Here is a 16627-nt window from a genome sequence, read left to right as displayed (position 1 = left end):
AGGTTAATCTAACCCCAGACTATCACTGTATCACGGGGAGGGGAACAGGGAGGAAGGTAGGATCCCTTCCCCCTGGGGCATGTAATACCACTAGGGAAATAGAATAGTTGTCCAATATGACCCATGCCCGTAGTGATATATGGTGGCTCTGTGGAGGACAAGTCCTCAAGGGGGTTCTTCCCATAAAATTCTCAGGTATATGCGCCATAATACAATTGATAATGCCCATCTACATTTTACCCGACAGCAAGACTGTGATGGATCACAAATTATCGAAGGATGGTGATACCCCGGATTTGACCCGTCGGTAACGGGCGTATGCCCGAGTCCCGGGTAGTTTTGATTAAAAAAAAAAAATTGATTCAATAGGAGTACCCAGAGGGGTCCCTAACGAACATAAGGCCCGCAATTAGATAGCGGCAGGATTTGAATCGGTTCTGTTTTGGTTGTCCACCCTTAATAAAAATGTTGATGGGATAAATTACATATACTATAATCAGCAACGGTTTGTTAATTTTACAGAGGAGGCAGTCAAAGGACTGTCCGAACAATTAGATGCCACTTCCAGGATGACATATCAGAATGGGCTAGCCTTAGATATGTTATTGGCAGAACGAGGAGGGGTGTGCGGGATGATAGGGACAACATGTTGTACTTTTATCCCCAATAACACAGCTCCGGATGGGTCAGTGACCAAGGCACTGGCAGGATTACAATCCCTCAGGTTAGAATTGGCAGAGAACTCTGGCATTAATGACCCTTTCACAGGATGGATGGAGAACATGTAGGTAGGTGGAAGGGCATGATCCAGTCAGTGCCCGTCGCGGGAATAGTGGCAGTAACCGTGTTAGTTGTGGTCGGTTGCTGCTGTACTCCCTGCGTGCGAGGGCTACTGAATCGGATGATCACCACAGCAGTGGGTGCTCCAGGTGCCATTCAGGCTTACATGGGGATCCGGTGAACATGAACGAGATATCACTTGAGGGGCCCGACCCTATCCAGCTGCAGTATGTAGAATAGTCAACACCAGTAGTAACGCCTGTATCTAAGATAATCAATATCCCGGATTTACTTGAATGACGAATTGTTAAACAACCAATACGGGTTATGTTTGTTATTGTATATTATTGTTTTCTCGCGAGTGTAACCTGTTATTTCTGTAGCACTGCACTGATAATGCGACTGTTGAATTTCTTTGAGCCAGTTGTTTACATGTTTCTTGCTGCTGACACGGCCGAGTAGACGATTGAACGCCTGAAGGAGGCTCACATGATGTGCTAGTAACCTCTCTATGTGAGCTGCGTCCTTGACAAGGAGGGACGAACGTTGGGTTCATGAATTACAGGTCCTGATGACGACAAAGGAAACAAGAGCTGCGACTACAACAATGTCCAAAATCCCCCACATGCACCAACGCAACAATACATGAAGATCACCTGAGCCATTCAACTCCATGCGAGCCTGCAGAGAATCTTGAATTTTTATTGTTATGTCACTTATTTTTTGTACTTTTCACTTTCAATGCATGCTGAAAATGTATAACTTTATGTCACTTATTTTTTTGTACGCCGTCTAGGCTTTGCCTAGGGCTAAGGCGAAGCTGCGAGCGGAGCCCAATCAATGTACTCCTGCTGTCAAAAAACCTAAGTCACCAGGGCACATCAGACTCAAAAAAGCCGAGGATTTGCAAAACACCACAGCTTGATAAAAAACGACTTCCTCCTAGATCAAGCAAGGCGATGATCAAGAGAAAAAAGTTAGTCTGTAAAAACTCCAGCTCAATCCATGCTTCATGGGATCCATGAAAAGGAAAAGAAAAACCAGAGTAATGCGGTTTCCATTAGTTCCACTACCACCGGGGGCGGAGCTATGGAGTCCAACTCTCCAATAAGGAACTTCTCTCATCCATTTCTTATTTGAAAAAACGGTGGGAGAGAAATACTGGCAGACGAATCCAACTCGTCAACTGGCGAGCCAATAGGAACCCCTCTAGTCTGTTTCTCATTTGAAAAACGGTGGGAGAGAAATACTGGCAGTCAAATCCAACTCGCCAGCCGGCGAGAGGATATTAACGATACCGCTTAAAAGAACATGCCTATATTCTAACAGAGAACAGTATCAACAGTGTTAAAAAACAAAAGTATCAACAGAGAACCGCATCAACAGTGTAAACAACAGTGTTTAACAGTGTTTACATTAGTTACAATAGTAACAGACCAGTGTTAACGGAGAACAGCAACAACAGTATTAACAGTATTAACAGTATTTACTAATCAACAGTCATACAGTGCAGTATTAATATTGGTTGATAATGGTTCTGTTGAACCTTTAATCTCTAACTATATCTTTTTCCTGTATGTCGGCTCAGCTCTAAGTTATGTCTCTGCTCACATTTTAATAAGTTCCTCATTCACTCACCTCACCCAGGCGTGGAGAGAAAGATTAAGTAAAGTTTTTACTCTTCAGGAAGTTCATATTGAGTCCTTCACCGATCTATCACGTAAGTCAACTCTATGCCTGGTTGCTAGAACAAAGGAACATAATTACTTTTGTATTACACGTCTAATGTCTATTACATGTATTGATGTATATTATTTTTAGTTTTATTGAAGCAATACCTGTTTTAGTTAATGTTAGCGTGTTATCTTTTGTTTTCCTGTTTAAACTTCTCAAGGGTTGAACAGGTCGAATTAAATGTTATCTTTTAAGGTATAACATCACATGAGCAAGGTTATTATCATTGTTTTTCATTGAATATTGGTATTATATGATTGAAAATTAGTTTAATTAGTCATGGTAAGAGTGGTAGATTCACTGGTACTTTGAAATATACATTTCTATAGCAGTTTACAATGTAAGTTAATACGATTTTTGTATTTCTCCTGATGAAGTTCTGGAGGAGAACATGACTGGATCCTGGAGACTATTTCTGCTCTGTATTCTCCTACAAGGTAAACATCTCAACCCTCTCAGTTGATACCTGTAGTAGGTACTATCTTAATACCTTTAGCACTGAAGTTCTCCCTGTAGTACACTCTCTAATACCTTTGATACTCTTACCCTCTGTAGTACTAATAATACCTGGAGAACTTGTACTTTCTTTTGTCATCTGTTAATACCTATATTACTCTCATAATACCAGTAGTACTCTCTGTAGTCCTCTGTTAATACCGATAGTACTCTCTTAATACCTGTAGTACCCTCAGTAGTACTCTGTTAATACCTGCAGTACCCTCTGTAGTACTCTCTTAATACTTGTAGTGCCTTCTGTAGTACTCTTTAAATACCTATTGTACTCTGTTAATACCTGAAGTACCCTCTGTAGTCCTCTGTTAATTCCTTGAGTATTCACTGTAATCCTCTGTTAATACTTATAGTATTCTCTGTAATCCTCAATTAATACCGGTAGTTCTCTCTGTGTTCGTCTGTCAATACCGGTTGTACTCTGCTAATATTTTTTAATTACTCAGTGATTACTTAAACTTGAGATTTAAAACCTCGAATTTTGAAATGCACCATCCAAATCAAGCATAATAAATAATAATAATAATAATAATAATAATTATAATAATAATAATAACTGATAACTTAGCTACTAATATTACTAATTAATATTAATAGCAGGATATATTACCTTGTTTTGGTTGGAAATTCAATGTTTCATTCAAATATTTTGTCAGTTGGTGCATCGATTGAGCCTTCGGATTTGTCAACCTCTTGTTTTAAAGGTGCTGGATGCAACGCTGCAGAATTTAAGGCCATAATACCAGCAAGAGTGATGACACTCAGTGGATCCTGTGTTACCGTTCCTTGTTCCTTCACCTTGAAGGACGGGTTTGAAGACATGCTACATCCTGGATGTATAGCAATATGGTTAAAAGATGAAGAACCTATCAGTACTACAACATTCAGGGGAGATTTAACAGTGTACAACTGTACTACAACATTCAATAACGTACTTGAAGACAATGGTCCATATAATTTAAGAATTGACTGTCGAAATCCATTAAAATATAATTTTCACAATAACCCAGTGACCATCCAGATCAAGGGTAAGTGCAATGTGTGTCCGGCTGAAACAAACATGTCTCACAAGTCGTATTGGTCTTACTGTTGTTCAGATGATGCTGAATGCTGGTAATGCTTGGGTCTCCATAGTAACCGCTCTAAATTGATTTGGTACCCAGGGGACCCTGAGGCACCTCGTTTGACCACCCCCAAGGAGTGGGTGGTGGAGGGGACTCCTGTGGAGCTGAGGTGCTCTGCTCCATCCTACTGTGACACCCACCCGCCCACTGTGACGTGGACCCCCGCCCTGGGGCTCAGCACCCAGCTCCAGCAGGACGATACCGTGACCTCCACTCTGACCTTCAACGCCTCCCACCTCCACCATGGGAACAATGTCTCCTGCACTGCGGCCTACTTCATACCATCTGGAAACAAAACTGTGACGTCTACAAGATACCAACTCAGTATCTCATGTGAGTCATTGTTCTACCTCCTCAATGAAGAGTACATTTTATTATTTATTAATTTTTTTATATTGATCTTCTCGGTAAATATACCTCAAAGTTTCTTTGATCTAAGAAGACAAAGCAGTGGGTTGATAAACAACGACTTTTAATGCTTCTCTTGTTTTTCATTTCATTTACTATATTTTATTGTATTCAGAACAGTTTTGTTAAATTCACAACATCTGACCAACATGACACCGGAGCTGAGCGCTCTGATTGGTGGGTTCTCTCTCAGATGCCCCCAGGAACACCTCTGCTTTCGGCAGCCCTTGTCTTCCAGCCAGAGAGGGAGGCTGCCTGAACCTGACCTGCACCAGTCATGCTAACCCTGCTGTCAGCGAGGTCACCTGGTACCGAATACATGGAGAACACATCCTGAAGATCGGGACTGGATCTTCTCTGTCCATCCAGCTTTTGAACTCCAATAACGTTTTCTTCTGTGAGGTCAGGAATGACATTGGCACTGAAAAGTCTTATATCTTCAAGATCGACATTCAAGGTAATGTTGACTCAAAACCAGTGAGCAAATGAAAAGTTTATTACACAGTCAACCCTGAATTCGTTTTTTCAATTAATTTAAATTTTTGTTCTGCTCTTTTGATGACTCTGACCGCTTATTGTAAGATCCACATTCAAAGTTAGATTGACTAAAAACCAGGAACCACCCTGAGTTTGGTGATGTAATAATAACAATATTTTTTGTTAAACAGGAAGTACGTTAAAATGCTTGAAAATCTCTCTTCATGTTGTCTTCCCTGTTTCCTGTATTCACAGCTCCTCCCAGCATCCTGCCCTCTTCAAACTGCAGCAGAATTGCAGCCTGGGTGCAATGTTCCTGCGACAGCGTGGGCAGACCATCACCGTCTCTGGAGTGGCGGTTGGATGGGAAACTGGTGTTGGGTTCTGAAGACGTGTCTTTTAGCCAGGTCAACCTGGAGAACGCCGCGTTGAGGAGCTCCCTCATAATGAGGGCACCTGCTGGTCCAACTACCTTGACCTGCCACAGCTCCAACGCTGCCGGGAACACCAGCCAGAAGCTTCCTGTCCCCCACCTGGATACACAGTCAAACCTGACAGGTCTGACCTCAGGGAGCTAAATGGACCTGTTGGAGCTGTGAGGCTGATCAGTCATTACATGTTGTTTCACAAGATATTCACTTCTGGATACTCCCATCACAAATAGGAGTGATGTACAGATGATGTATGATAATAATATTAATAATAATATTTATTTAAATAGCACTTTTCAAAGTTACAAAGTGTTTTACACAGACACACAAACAAGATAATCTGCATGAATAGATAAAGTATAAATGACAAGCAAGGTGAATTAGGAGAGATTTAAAAGAAGAAATTCAAGTTTGGAGAGGTTGTATTGAGAGGGCCAGGAATACAACAAGTTAAGGTGGTCTAAGCAGGAAGAGATAAGAGTGATGAAAACACTCTAGAATCTAACTGGATAAAAACAATCAAAACTGTATAGATAATACGAAATTGCAGAAACACAATTCAAAGACTGATTTCATCTTGTGGTTAAAGTTGTTAGCAAAGATGACACCAACATTTCTGTAATGGGGTTTGATGCAACAGGATGCCATAAGGAGAAGTGCTCTCTCGCCTGCCCCTAAGGTAATGGCTTCCAATTTATCTGAGTTTATCGGAAGAAGGCATTTATCAACTTTAAATTGTAGTCAAACAAGAAATTGGTCCGGCAGTTGTCTGCATATGAAAACAAACTGATGTACTGATGAAGGATTTGACAAAGCGTTAAAATATCTATGGAAAATAAAAAAGGGCCTAGGCACCCCATAGTAAATGGGAGGCAGAGGATTTAAAGTAACCAATGGCCACGCAATATTTTCCAATAGAAAGATAGGAAGAAAACCAATCTAAAGCTGCACCTGATAAGCCAACCCTATGATGTTCAATAAAATCACATGGTCTACTGTTTCCAAAGCAGCAGTAGGTTCTAAAAGCAATAAAACAAATGTTTGATTTGAGGGAGTGACTTGTGCATTATAGCTCATGATACTTGAAAATGAGGTAATAAAAGATAAAGGATGGGTAAGTCAACTCCCCGGTCAACGCCCTGATGGACTGCACCAATTGGTAGGTTGGAAAGAAATTTTCTTCTGTGAGTTTCTTAATGCTTTGTCAAATCTAATAAGCGCAAGGGATTCTTAAAATACAGTGATTGGTCCTATCACAAAATCCTGACGCCACCTTTTCAGCCACAGAACAACTGCCCTGGATAGCTGCTACTGCAGTGCTAGCCGCGGGTCTGCTGTTTGCAGCAGTGTGTGCCGTAAGGTACGTGGACTGCTAGACAGTGATTGTACGAATGTCCATTTCTTCACTGATTTATTAACTTATTATTCAATCATTGTCATGATTGAATAATTAGCATTCAGTCACACCGAGATGATTATCTGAATTGAAACCTCTTGCAGTGGGAACAATTCAGCTTACAACAATGCCAATCAAAAACGGTCAGCTTCTCTTTCTCCTTCCTCTTCTTCTTCTTCCCTATGCTAAACATTCCAGAGCTTGGAAAATGGCCAACAAAACAAGACTCGGCAACAATGCTCTAATCAACAAAGCTCCACCCGACCAAGAGAACACCAAGGTACCCCTCGCCCTATTTTTACCCAGGTTACCCTATCTGAAAACAATCCGACAGCCGGCTGACCCTAACACTATCTTTACCAAGGTAATTCTAACCTTATCTGTAAACAGGTTACTCTAACAATATCTTTACCACGGTACCCCTAACCTTATCTGTAAACAGGTTACCCTAACCCTTTCTTTACCAAGGTAACCTTAACCTTATATTTAAACAGGTTACCCAAACAAGACCCCATGTTTACCAAGGTAACCCTAACACTATCTCTGTCCCAAGGCCACCTTAAACTTAACCGGTTTTAACAGAGGAAACTAGGGTTTGAGTTACGTGGGAGCCAGTAGGAGTTAAGCTCCTATAAGTCTGAGCTTGTCTGTGTGTTTGTGTATGTGTGTTTGTGTATGTGTGTGTGTGTGTGTGTGTGTGTGTTTGTGTATGTGTGTGTGTGTGTGTGTGTGTGTGTGTGTGTGTGTGTGTGTGTGTGTGTGTGTGTGTTTGTGTGAGAGAAAAATAATTGAGATCCCTGATGTTCTGGTGACATCCCAATCAGTAAATCCATATATATATATATATATCTCACTCAGGTGTTCTTCAAAAGTGAGGAGGACGTCTATGCTAACATTGATACACTGATGAACACGGTTGGACCGAGAGAGAAGCCTGTTGGAGCACGAGAAAAGGCTGCTGGACTGGGAGAAGGGGCTGCTGGACTGGGAGAAGGGGCTTTTGGACCGAGGGAGGAGTCTGTAACAGCAGCAGGTTCCTCAGCCTTGACCCAACAGGATTCAGAGGAAGCAGCAGACCCAGCCCCAGACAGGCAGGTGGCGGACTGCGAGGTGGTGTACACAACAGTGAACTGGAAGAAGAAGTCCAAGAAAAATGAGATCTGAGATCCTGGGGCAGAGACCCCCTGGGGCCCAGGGCCCCTGAGGCCCCTACACTTCCTCTCGGGTGGATGAGGGATGAGCTAAGGGCTAGAGGGATGAGTTAAGGTCTGCATTGATGGGTAAAGGCTAGAGGGATGAGTTAAGGGCTAAAGGGATGGGTAAAGGCTAGAGGGATGAGTTAAGGTCTACAGGGATGGGTAAAGGCTAGAGGGATGAGTTAAGGTCTACAGGGATGGGTAAAGGCTAGAGGGATGAGTTAAGGGCTAAAGGGATGAGTTAAGGCTAGAGCGATGAGCAAACGACTGAGTAAGGGGCTAGACCAAATATCGAGTAAACCAGAGGTTAATAATCCCACAGGTTGTGAATATGTTTAAAAAAAATATTAATGATAAGGATTATTATTATTATATAGTTTTAACTTTTAAAATATTATTATTGACAAACCAGTAATTAGTCATACTGTGTATTTCTGATATTTTGTTTACTATTTATCTTGTTTATCGTATTAGTATTGAATAATACCAAATATTACCATCTTTTTGTGTCTTATTTTCAACCAAAGACAACATTTTCAAAATGGATGGCAATGAAAAACACTTCATACAAGTAAAATTCCATCATCGGGATGTGATGCTATGACGTGAAGCAAAAGCAGAAGTGAAGTCTTAACAGTTTGGGTCTAACTTTGAGACCTCAATGATCTAAAACCAAAATTGAAATAGGAAACATTTATTCAAGCAACAGATTTATGTGAAGAGATAGTGTGCCCACATATCGTGAGTCGAGGAAGTTATAACAAGTCAGATTGAGATCAAATTCATCACATTATCCCTTCAACAAGTCTAATGCACTTTTGTGTAAAACAAATTAAATTATGAACTAAAAACAAAAGTGGAAATTAATCCTTTAGGCATTTATTAGTAAAGTATAAGCAGGGAATATGTTGACATTTCCATTCAAACTAAATTTGAGGTGTGAAATAATTAAGAAATTGTACCACATTTAAAGTGGATGGATTACTTATTATTTAGGGAACCGATCATTAGGGACAGTTAAAAGTAAGTGCACTAAAAATGTAAGGGCCTTCATTTGGTTGTGAACATAAATCTAAAACCCGATTTTTAAAATTGTTCACCTCATTCATTATCCATTAAATAGCTGTTCTGCTGTAATTGTACAACTATATATTCATAATTAAACAGATATTATTAATAATAATTAGTATGACGAAATTTAACTGGATGGTCTCAAACAACAGTCACACACACACACACACACACACACACACACACACACACACACACACACACACATTCATTTATAAAATCGAATTGCTTCTTCAAACAGTTGTTGCAGTTCTGACAGGAGGAGGCGGGACAAATTTTGGGACGGCCAATGACAGTTCAGATGGAGCCTAAATGAGAAAGATGTTAGTGACATCACACAGTAGGTTGACAGGAAGCTGTGAAGATGTGATGATGTGACTGCTCACCTGGAGTTTGTTGTAGTCTGGCAGAGCGGAATCAGGCTGGCTTGCTACTGCCTACAAGAATAGAGAACAAGTAAATTCCTTACCCTAACCCTGAAACCAAACCTAATACCTCACCTCAAATCCAATCCTAAAATGAACCCTAATCCTAAAACCAAACCCTAAAATAAAAAACAAACCCTATAACCTAACCCCAAAGGGAAAGCCTCACCCTTAAACGAAAACCCAAAGGAAACCGTAAAACTAAAACTCTAATCCTTTGAATTATTGCTCAAAGAAGGCCCTAATCCTAAAACCACATCTCAATCTTAACTGTGAAATGAAAACCTAAAGCCTTAAATAAACCTAAACGGAAACCCTATCCTATCGAATTGTAACCCTTTATTCCCTATGCTTACATCCCCACTGCCACTGTGTGTGTGTGTTTGTTTCTGACCTTCTCAACAGCCCGAGACACAGGATATCTGGGTTGTCCTGAGAGAGAGAGAGAGAGAGAGAGAGAGAGAGAGAGAGAGAGAGAGAGAGAGAGAATAGGTAAAATGTCAGATGGACAGCAAGTGCCTCCATGTTGGAAGGTGAGAAAAGAGGAGAAATAGGTGAAGGAGGAGGAAGTCAATGAGAAGGAGCAGGCAGAGTTGGAGGGGCAGCGCGAGAAGTCTTACCTGACCTCTTACAGTGGGAGACACTGAGGTAGATGAGGGCTGTGGAGATAAGGAGGGCAAGGATTCCGCAGGGGATCCCTGCTGCTATCCCAGCGATCGCCGCGCCGCTCAGACCGTCGCCTAGCAACACCCCAACATACGACAGACCATTCAGTGACAGCATCTCACATAAGAATAACCTAAGTCTAAAAGGCGTAACATGGTTAGACTTAGTAAGGTTAGTACAGTAGGGTAATAGCAACATTAACATGAGTAGGGTAAGCAGGACAATGGTTAGAAGGGTTAAGGCAAGGATTCGCATGGTAAGGATAAATAGGGGCGAAGGGAAAGTAGGGTGAGAAGGGTTAGTAGAGTAGGGTTAGTAGAGCCATGATCGGGGGGTCAAGGGTCTTAATCCATGCTGTACCTGGTCCGATCCGGTTCTGCATCGAGGGCTCCCCGGCCATTCTCCCAGCACTGGGGATGACCCGGAAGTGGTAGGTGGACTTTGGGTCCAGGTTGAGCACGCCGGCACTGCGAGCTGACCCCGGCTTCACCTGGATGGAGCGGAACTCACCGGACCGCTGGCGGGTGTCATCTAAGGCTGGTCCTCTCATCTGGACGTCAAATCCTGTTGGGTTAGACGTTTAGGGTTGGCTGTTTAGGGGTACGATGTTGGGGGGGTTGGATGTTCAGGGGTTAGATGTTTAGGGGTTAGATGTTTAGGGTTGGATGTTCAGGGGTTAGATGTTGGAGGAGTTAGATGTTTAGGGGTTAGATGTTTAGGGTTGGATGTTCAGGGGTTAGATGTTTAGGGGTTAGATGTTTAAGGGTTAGATGTTCAGGGGTTAGATGATTAGGGGTTAGATGTTTAAGGGTTAGATGTTCAGGGGTTAGATGTTCAGGGGTTAGATGTTTAGGGTTGGATGTTCAGGGGTTAGATGTTTAGGGTTGGATGTTCAGGGGTTAGATGTTTAGGGGTTAGATGTTAAGGGGTTAGATGTTTAGGGTTGGATGTTCAGGGGTTAGATGTTGGAGGGGTTAGATGTTTAGGGTTGGATGTTTAGGGTTGGATGTTCAGGGGTTAGATGTTTAGGGGTTAGATGTTTAGGGTTGGATGTTCAGGGGTTAGATGTTTAGGGGCTAGATGTTTAGGGTTGGATGTTCAGGGGTTAGATGTTGGAGAGGTTAGATGTTTAGGGTTGGCTGTTTAGGGGTACAATGTTGGGGGGGTTGGATGTTTGGGGTTGGATGTTCAGGGGTTAGATTTTTAGGGGTTAGATGTTTAGGGTTGGATGTTCAGGGGTTAGATGTTGGAGGAGTTAGATGTTTAGGGGTGAGATGTTTAGGGTTGGATGTTCAGGGGTTAGATGTTTAGGGGTTAGATGTTTAAGGGTTAGATGTTCAGGGGTTAGATGTTCAGGGGTTAGATGTTCAGGGGTTAGATGTTTAGGGGTTAGATGTTTAAGGGTTAGATGTTTAGGGGTTAGATGTTTAGGGTTGGATGTTCAGGGGTTAGATGTTTAGGGTTGGATGTTCAGGGGTTAGATGTTTAGGGGTTAGATGTTCAGGGGTTAGATGTTTAGGGTTGGATGTTCAGGGGTTAGATGTTGGAGGGGTTAGATGTTTAGGGTTGGATGTTTAGGGTTGGATGTTCAGGGGTTAGATGTTTAGGGGTTAGATGTTTAGGGTTGGATGTTCAGGGGTTAGATGTTTAGGGGTTAGATGTTTAGGGTTGGATGTTCAGGGGTTAGATATTGGAGAGGATAGATGTTTAGGGTTGGTTGTTTAGGGTTGGATGTTTAGGGTTGGATGTTTAGGGGTTAGATGTTTAGGGGTTAGATGTTTAGGGGTGAGATGTTTAGGGTTCGATGTTCAGGGGTTAGATGTTGGAGGGGTTAGATGTTGATGGGGTAAGATGTTGGATGGATTAGATGTGCTGACGCAAGAAGGGTGATTTGGTCTTCATATGTTGACGGGGTTGGCTGTTGGTCAGATGTTTAGGGTTTGATTTTTAATTGAAGGGAGGTAAGATGTTTAGGGTTAGAGAGAGAAAGTGAGCAAGAGAGAGGGTTAGTGTTAGGGTTAACCCTAACTCTAACCCTACATATTTTGTAGCAGATGATTGATGGTGAAGATGATAGAGTGATGATGTCAGAGTGATGATGACAGAGAGATGATGTCAGAGTGATGATGAGCGAGTTCCCTCCTCTCACCCGTAACCAGAGACAACGGAGGAACCTCCCAGGTCAAAGTGACGGCCGTCCCTTCCTGGTTTGGTAAGAGACTTGAATCTGAGATAGAGGGACCTAGAGAGACAGAGAGCGAGAGACAGAGAGCGAGAGAGACAGGGAGCGAAAGTGTGTGAGAGAGAGAGAGAGAGAGAGAGAGAGAGAGAGAGAATTAAGGTGATTTGTTTTAAGTTACCATTGGCTGTAACTAGCAGTCCTTATTAACCAATGGACCTAGTAGCCAGGTAATCTGGGTCTAGTTCTAAGTTACTAGTACTTTAGCTAGTTATCCTCGTTACTGTAACTAGGTACAGTAACTAGGTACAGTAACTAACTTGTTTCAGTGTTGTACTATTTTACTAGTGGAAGCAACCACTAGTAAACTTCTAGTAAACTTTGCTGTGACTTCTAGTCCTTACTAACCTCTGTACCTAGTTGCTGTGACTAGTAACTGTAACTACTAGCCCTTCCTAACCACTGTACCTAGTTGCTGTAACTAGTAACTGTAACTAGTAGTCCTTCCTAACCACTGTACCTAGTAACCGGGTGGTCCGGCCCTTGTTGCCCAGAGGGTTGGAGCAGATGCATCTGAAGTCGTCTCTGAGGAATTCGCTGGTGTTGAAGTGTCGCACAGTGAGCTGTGTGGTGTTGGCACTGATCTGGTGTTGGTTGCTGCTGGTTATGGCCTGGCCCCCCCGGAGCCAGGTTACCACGGCGTCGGGCACTGCGTCACTCAAACATTCTATGGTGACGGCAATCCTTCCATCCGGGTCCACGCTAGCCCCCACTCTGGGTAGGAACTCTACTGGCTGACCTGGGTGTGCAACACACTGAAGACTGTTAGTCACATTTACATATATTTACATTTTCATATGTCTACATGTTCGTGCTCTACGTGGTAAAATGTTAAAGGTGACATAATATACCACCAGGTGTGATTAGCCGTTACAAGCCGTTTTGGGTAAGCAACATTTGCTACAGTCCACTGGGTAGGCTGGTAGTCTATCCAGCACACTCCTAGGTGGACACGCCCACTTGTGATGTCAGAAGAGGCAGATTTTCCAAACGGCTTGTAACGGCTAATCACACTCACACCGGGTGGTATAATATGTCACCTTTAACGTCTTGAAATATTTAGGTCTTCAGGGATTTGTGCTGAAATATTTGCCTTTGAAAATGTTTACGAGTTAGACTGTTCATGTGCCTTAATGTACATGTGTTAGAATATGTTGCCGTACGCGCGGTGACGTTGCAGCTGGACTCCAGGAGCGGGTGCTGGGCGCGGCAGACGATGGTTTTCCAGTCCAGGTCCTCAGAAGGCGCCAGTGTCAGGTTGAGGACACCGGCCGTCACGCTACCGTTGCTCACGCTCGGGAAGGCTAGGCTGGGCCTGGGGGCGCCCCCTGGCCACTGGCAGCGGTACTGCAGGTCGTTGCTAACCGTAGTATGGACCGAACACTCTGGATAACCAAGGGGTCTCTCTGACCAAACAGGAAAATACGAATATCAATAAGTTAATAATTGATAATAATTATTTCATTGATAAGCCGGTGTCTGAAACCGCCAATGCTTAATAAACACAGAGTTACATTTTATCCACCTTCTTCGTGCAGCTTTGGGTTAGGTTTAGCTTGGTCAATAGATTAGGAGGTTAGTACGGAGAGCAGGGTTAGCTTATATGTGCTTGTGCGTTCGGTTTTTCTCTTTCCCTCTTTTTGAGAATCATTATTTTATATTTGTATGTTTTTATTGTTGCTTAAGTCTATTTTTGCAAAGAAAGAAGGCACTACCAAGGCAAAAGGAGAAATACAAGATGAGCAGCTGCAGAGGCTAATGTCAGTATATGGGAAACAAAAAGTATGTTGTTTATGTGTGCTTGTGGATTAGGGCAAGTAGAGCTAGTATGACTAGTATGGCTAGTCGGATTAGTAGGGTGATTTTACATATAGCTGGAAAAGCAGAGTGATATTGGTTTGGGTTGAATACACACACACACAGACGCACACACACAAACACACACAGAGACACCAACACACAGACACACAAGCACACACAGACACACACAAAAACACACACACACGCACACACACACACACACACACACACACACACACACACACACACACACACACACACACACACACACACACACACACACACACACACACACACAAACAACTCAAGCCACTAAAGGTAGAAACATGTTTATTTGGACGTGCTCTTCTCACCATACACCTTTAGCTCGAACACGGCCTGGGCGTCAGCGACGCCGGACTTGGTGAACACCACCGTGTAGTTGTGGCTGTAAGACAGCGGCACGTCGACCAGAGACAGCGAGCCGTCCCGCTCCAGCCGGAGCACGTCCGAGTGTGCGTCAGCCACGTCCGCGGGAACGTCGGAACCCAGCTTCCACGTGACCACCGGCAGGGAGCCCATAGACCACTTGACCACCGCGTCGTCCGCCACGCTGAACAACACCGAGAGAGTGACCAGGCTTCCCACCTCGGCATTCACCCGGGCGGGGCCGACAGGCGGAACCTCCGACTGACCCTCCGCACCTGGAAACAGGAGCGAAGTATCTGCGTGTTCAGCGCACGACCGCCGCTGGACTGACGCAAAATACGTTTTTAATTTTTCAATCCGAAACACTTTGAATACACCTTTGTATGGCGTAGGTATAAATAGGGCCCCACTATGCGACGGACTGGGATAAGTGGTCTGCCCTGGCATTTGATGGATTTACTTGTTATAATGTGTTAAAAGTCGCATTGTGTAGACAATGAGCCCCTCCAAGTTAGTCGGGGGAAGTCTTTGAGACTTAAAATGACTATATAACACTGTTCTGTCCACTCTTTACTGCCACTACATGTAACGGATCAGTATCACCTTACGAGTAGAACATTTGTGACGCTATTTCTTCACGACATAACAAGATATGTTCAAGTTGTTACGACGTAGCCTACAATCTTATCATGTTGTAACAATATAGCCTATAACCGATCACTTTAACGTGAAACGTTTCAGGTTATAACATGATAGGCTACTGTAATATTATAACGTTATAGTTTATAGCAATCAATATGTTAAATGTATGATTATCATTTTGTTATGATTGATGAGTTTGTTTTGTTTGATACCTTGAAGTCAAGCAGACACCTATGTTTGAATGTGTTTTCTGTTTGTTGGGTGAGCGGCTGTTGTGTACATTCACAGCTCGCCACAAAACAAAGAAGAACCTTGCCCAACCATTAAAATCATTAAAAAATAAACAAGTCATTGTATGCAGTTGCGAACTTGCACTTGCTGACACGCACACACACACACACACACACACACACACACACACACACACACACACACACACACACACACACACACAGTTAACTGGCCACGCATCTGTGAGAAAACAGCAGGTGGAACAACGAGACATGTCTTACCTCAAAGCGTCTAAATACGCAACATCAGTTCTTCTTTCTGCCCCTTTCACAATACTTGACTCACCGCAAGGTTAAAGTGTGGGGTTTTGCGATGACATTTGAAAAACCTCTCCAATGCATGTGTGGAGCGCACGGTAGACGCCCCCAATCGCATGGGTCGATAATGCGGACAAATAGTTTTTAATAGCTTTTCGGTAAAGACAAAAATCAAAATGGAATCAGGCCATTGCCAGATGGTCATTCCTTAGCCTACCTGGCTGGCCGGACCTACAACATTCACTCCGATAAACATGAACAAATCATTCGGCCTAATTTACGTTGTAGTATAAACTCATCAAGAACAAGACATTTTGAAGCACTCATTTCATTTTGGTATTCCGGGAGACTGCCAGGGGCTATATTTGCGTAACCTTATCTTTAAATTCATATTCAATTAAATCCGTCTTACCTTTGAAAGTCACCATTAAAGCCAACAAAACCAGCATTGTCTTGTGTCCTCTGTATTTACCGGGTTGTTTCAGCAACATATTGAATAAAACATGAAAAACAGGAGAACCAGTGGGCCAACAGGCAGAGTTGGTAGATATGCGCCTTCTACAGCAAACTGCACAGCGGGTGGGTCCTATTTCCCGGCATATCCTAGGCCGGAGAATAGTGTGGACGACCTTTGGTGGGTCAGCGGAGGTTTGTCTCTCGGTGTAAACCACACCTTTCGGACCACTACAATACATGGTTTGTTTAGCGCTGGGTTTACCTGGGAATGAAAGTGTGTGTGTGTGTGTGTGTGCCTGTAGAGGCAGTTCTATTT

General features: G+C 43.0%; 2 protein-coding genes across 4 annotated transcripts; one reads left to right on the top strand and one right to left on the bottom strand.

Annotated features, from left to right (window-relative positions):
- The first annotated feature begins 2428 nt into the window (after nt 1-2428).
- On the top strand, nt 2429-8027 carry LOC307073986 (sialic acid-binding Ig-like lectin 14). Of its 2 annotated transcripts, none has more exons than XM_079733961.1 (9): nt 2429-2500; nt 2892-2951; nt 3729-4052; nt 4188-4481; nt 4750-5013; nt 5289-5591; nt 6746-6824; nt 7059-7140; nt 7719-8027. In XM_079733961.1, exons 2-9 carry the CDS (start codon nt 2906-2908, stop codon nt 8022-8024), a joined length of 1698 nt encoding a protein of 565 aa, XP_079590087.1. In that variant the 5' UTR covers nt 2429-2500; nt 2892-2905; the 3' UTR covers nt 8025-8027. The 2 variants fall into 2 exon arrangements, with proteins under 2 accessions (XP_079590087.1, XP_079590088.1); XM_079733962.1 differs by lacking the exon at nt 7719-8027 and adding an exon at nt 7355-7675 and having other exon boundaries at nt 7059-7224.
- Nucleotides 8028-9296: 1269 nt separating this feature from the next.
- On the bottom strand, nt 9297-16600 carry vsig10l (V-set and immunoglobulin domain containing 10 like). Of its 2 annotated transcripts, none has more exons than XM_079733941.1 (10): nt 16268-16600; nt 14611-14991; nt 13621-13863; nt 12918-13196; nt 12368-12460; nt 10579-10782; nt 10173-10292; nt 9947-9984; nt 9514-9564; nt 9297-9435 (listed from the first exon to the last, which is right to left on the bottom strand). In XM_079733941.1, the coding sequence occupies exons 1-10, from the start codon at nt 16548-16550 to the stop codon at nt 9361-9363; spliced, it is 1767 nt and encodes a 588-aa protein (XP_079590067.1). In that variant the 5' UTR covers nt 16551-16600; the 3' UTR covers nt 9297-9360. The 2 variants fall into 2 exon arrangements, with proteins under 2 accessions (XP_079590067.1, XP_079590068.1); XM_079733942.1 differs by having other exon boundaries at nt 14611-14940.
- Between the last annotated feature and the right edge of the window lie 27 nt (nt 16601-16627).

This window comes from Pollachius pollachius (assembly GCF_949987615.1).
Source record: "Pollachius pollachius genome assembly, chromosome: 1".
In the NCBI taxonomy this organism is placed as follows: domain Eukaryota; kingdom Metazoa; phylum Chordata; class Actinopteri; order Gadiformes; family Gadidae; genus Pollachius; species Pollachius pollachius.
Note: the sequence above shows the minus strand (reverse complement) of the source record. Positions and strands in the feature narration are given on the sequence as shown.

Excerpts from the sequence above, each read along its gene's own strand:
- LOC307073986 (XM_079733961.1), top strand. The coding sequence starts at position 2,906 with ATGACTGGATCCTGGAGACTATTTCTGCTCTGTATTCTCCTACAAG. Across the intron at positions 5,014-5,288 it reads CTTCAAGATCGACATTCAAG|CTCCTCCCAGCATCCTGCCC; the intron begins GTAATGTTGACT and ends CTGTATTCACAG. Across the intron at positions 5,592-6,745 it reads TACACAGTCAAACCTGACAG|CCACAGAACAACTGCCCTGG; the intron begins GTCTGACCTCAG and ends CCACCTTTTCAG.
- vsig10l (XM_079733941.1), bottom strand. The coding sequence starts at position 16,550 with ATGTATTGTAGTGGTCCGAAAGGTGTGGTTTACACCGAGAGACAAACC. Across the intron at positions 13,864-14,610 it reads GTTCGAGCTAAAGGTGTATG|AGAGACCCCTTGGTTATCCA; the intron begins GTGAGAAGAGCA and ends CTGTTTGGTCAG. Across the intron at positions 9,436-9,513 it reads CAGACTACAACAAACTCCAG|GCTCCATCTGAACTGTCATT; the intron begins GTGAGCAGTCAC and ends TTTCTCATTTAG.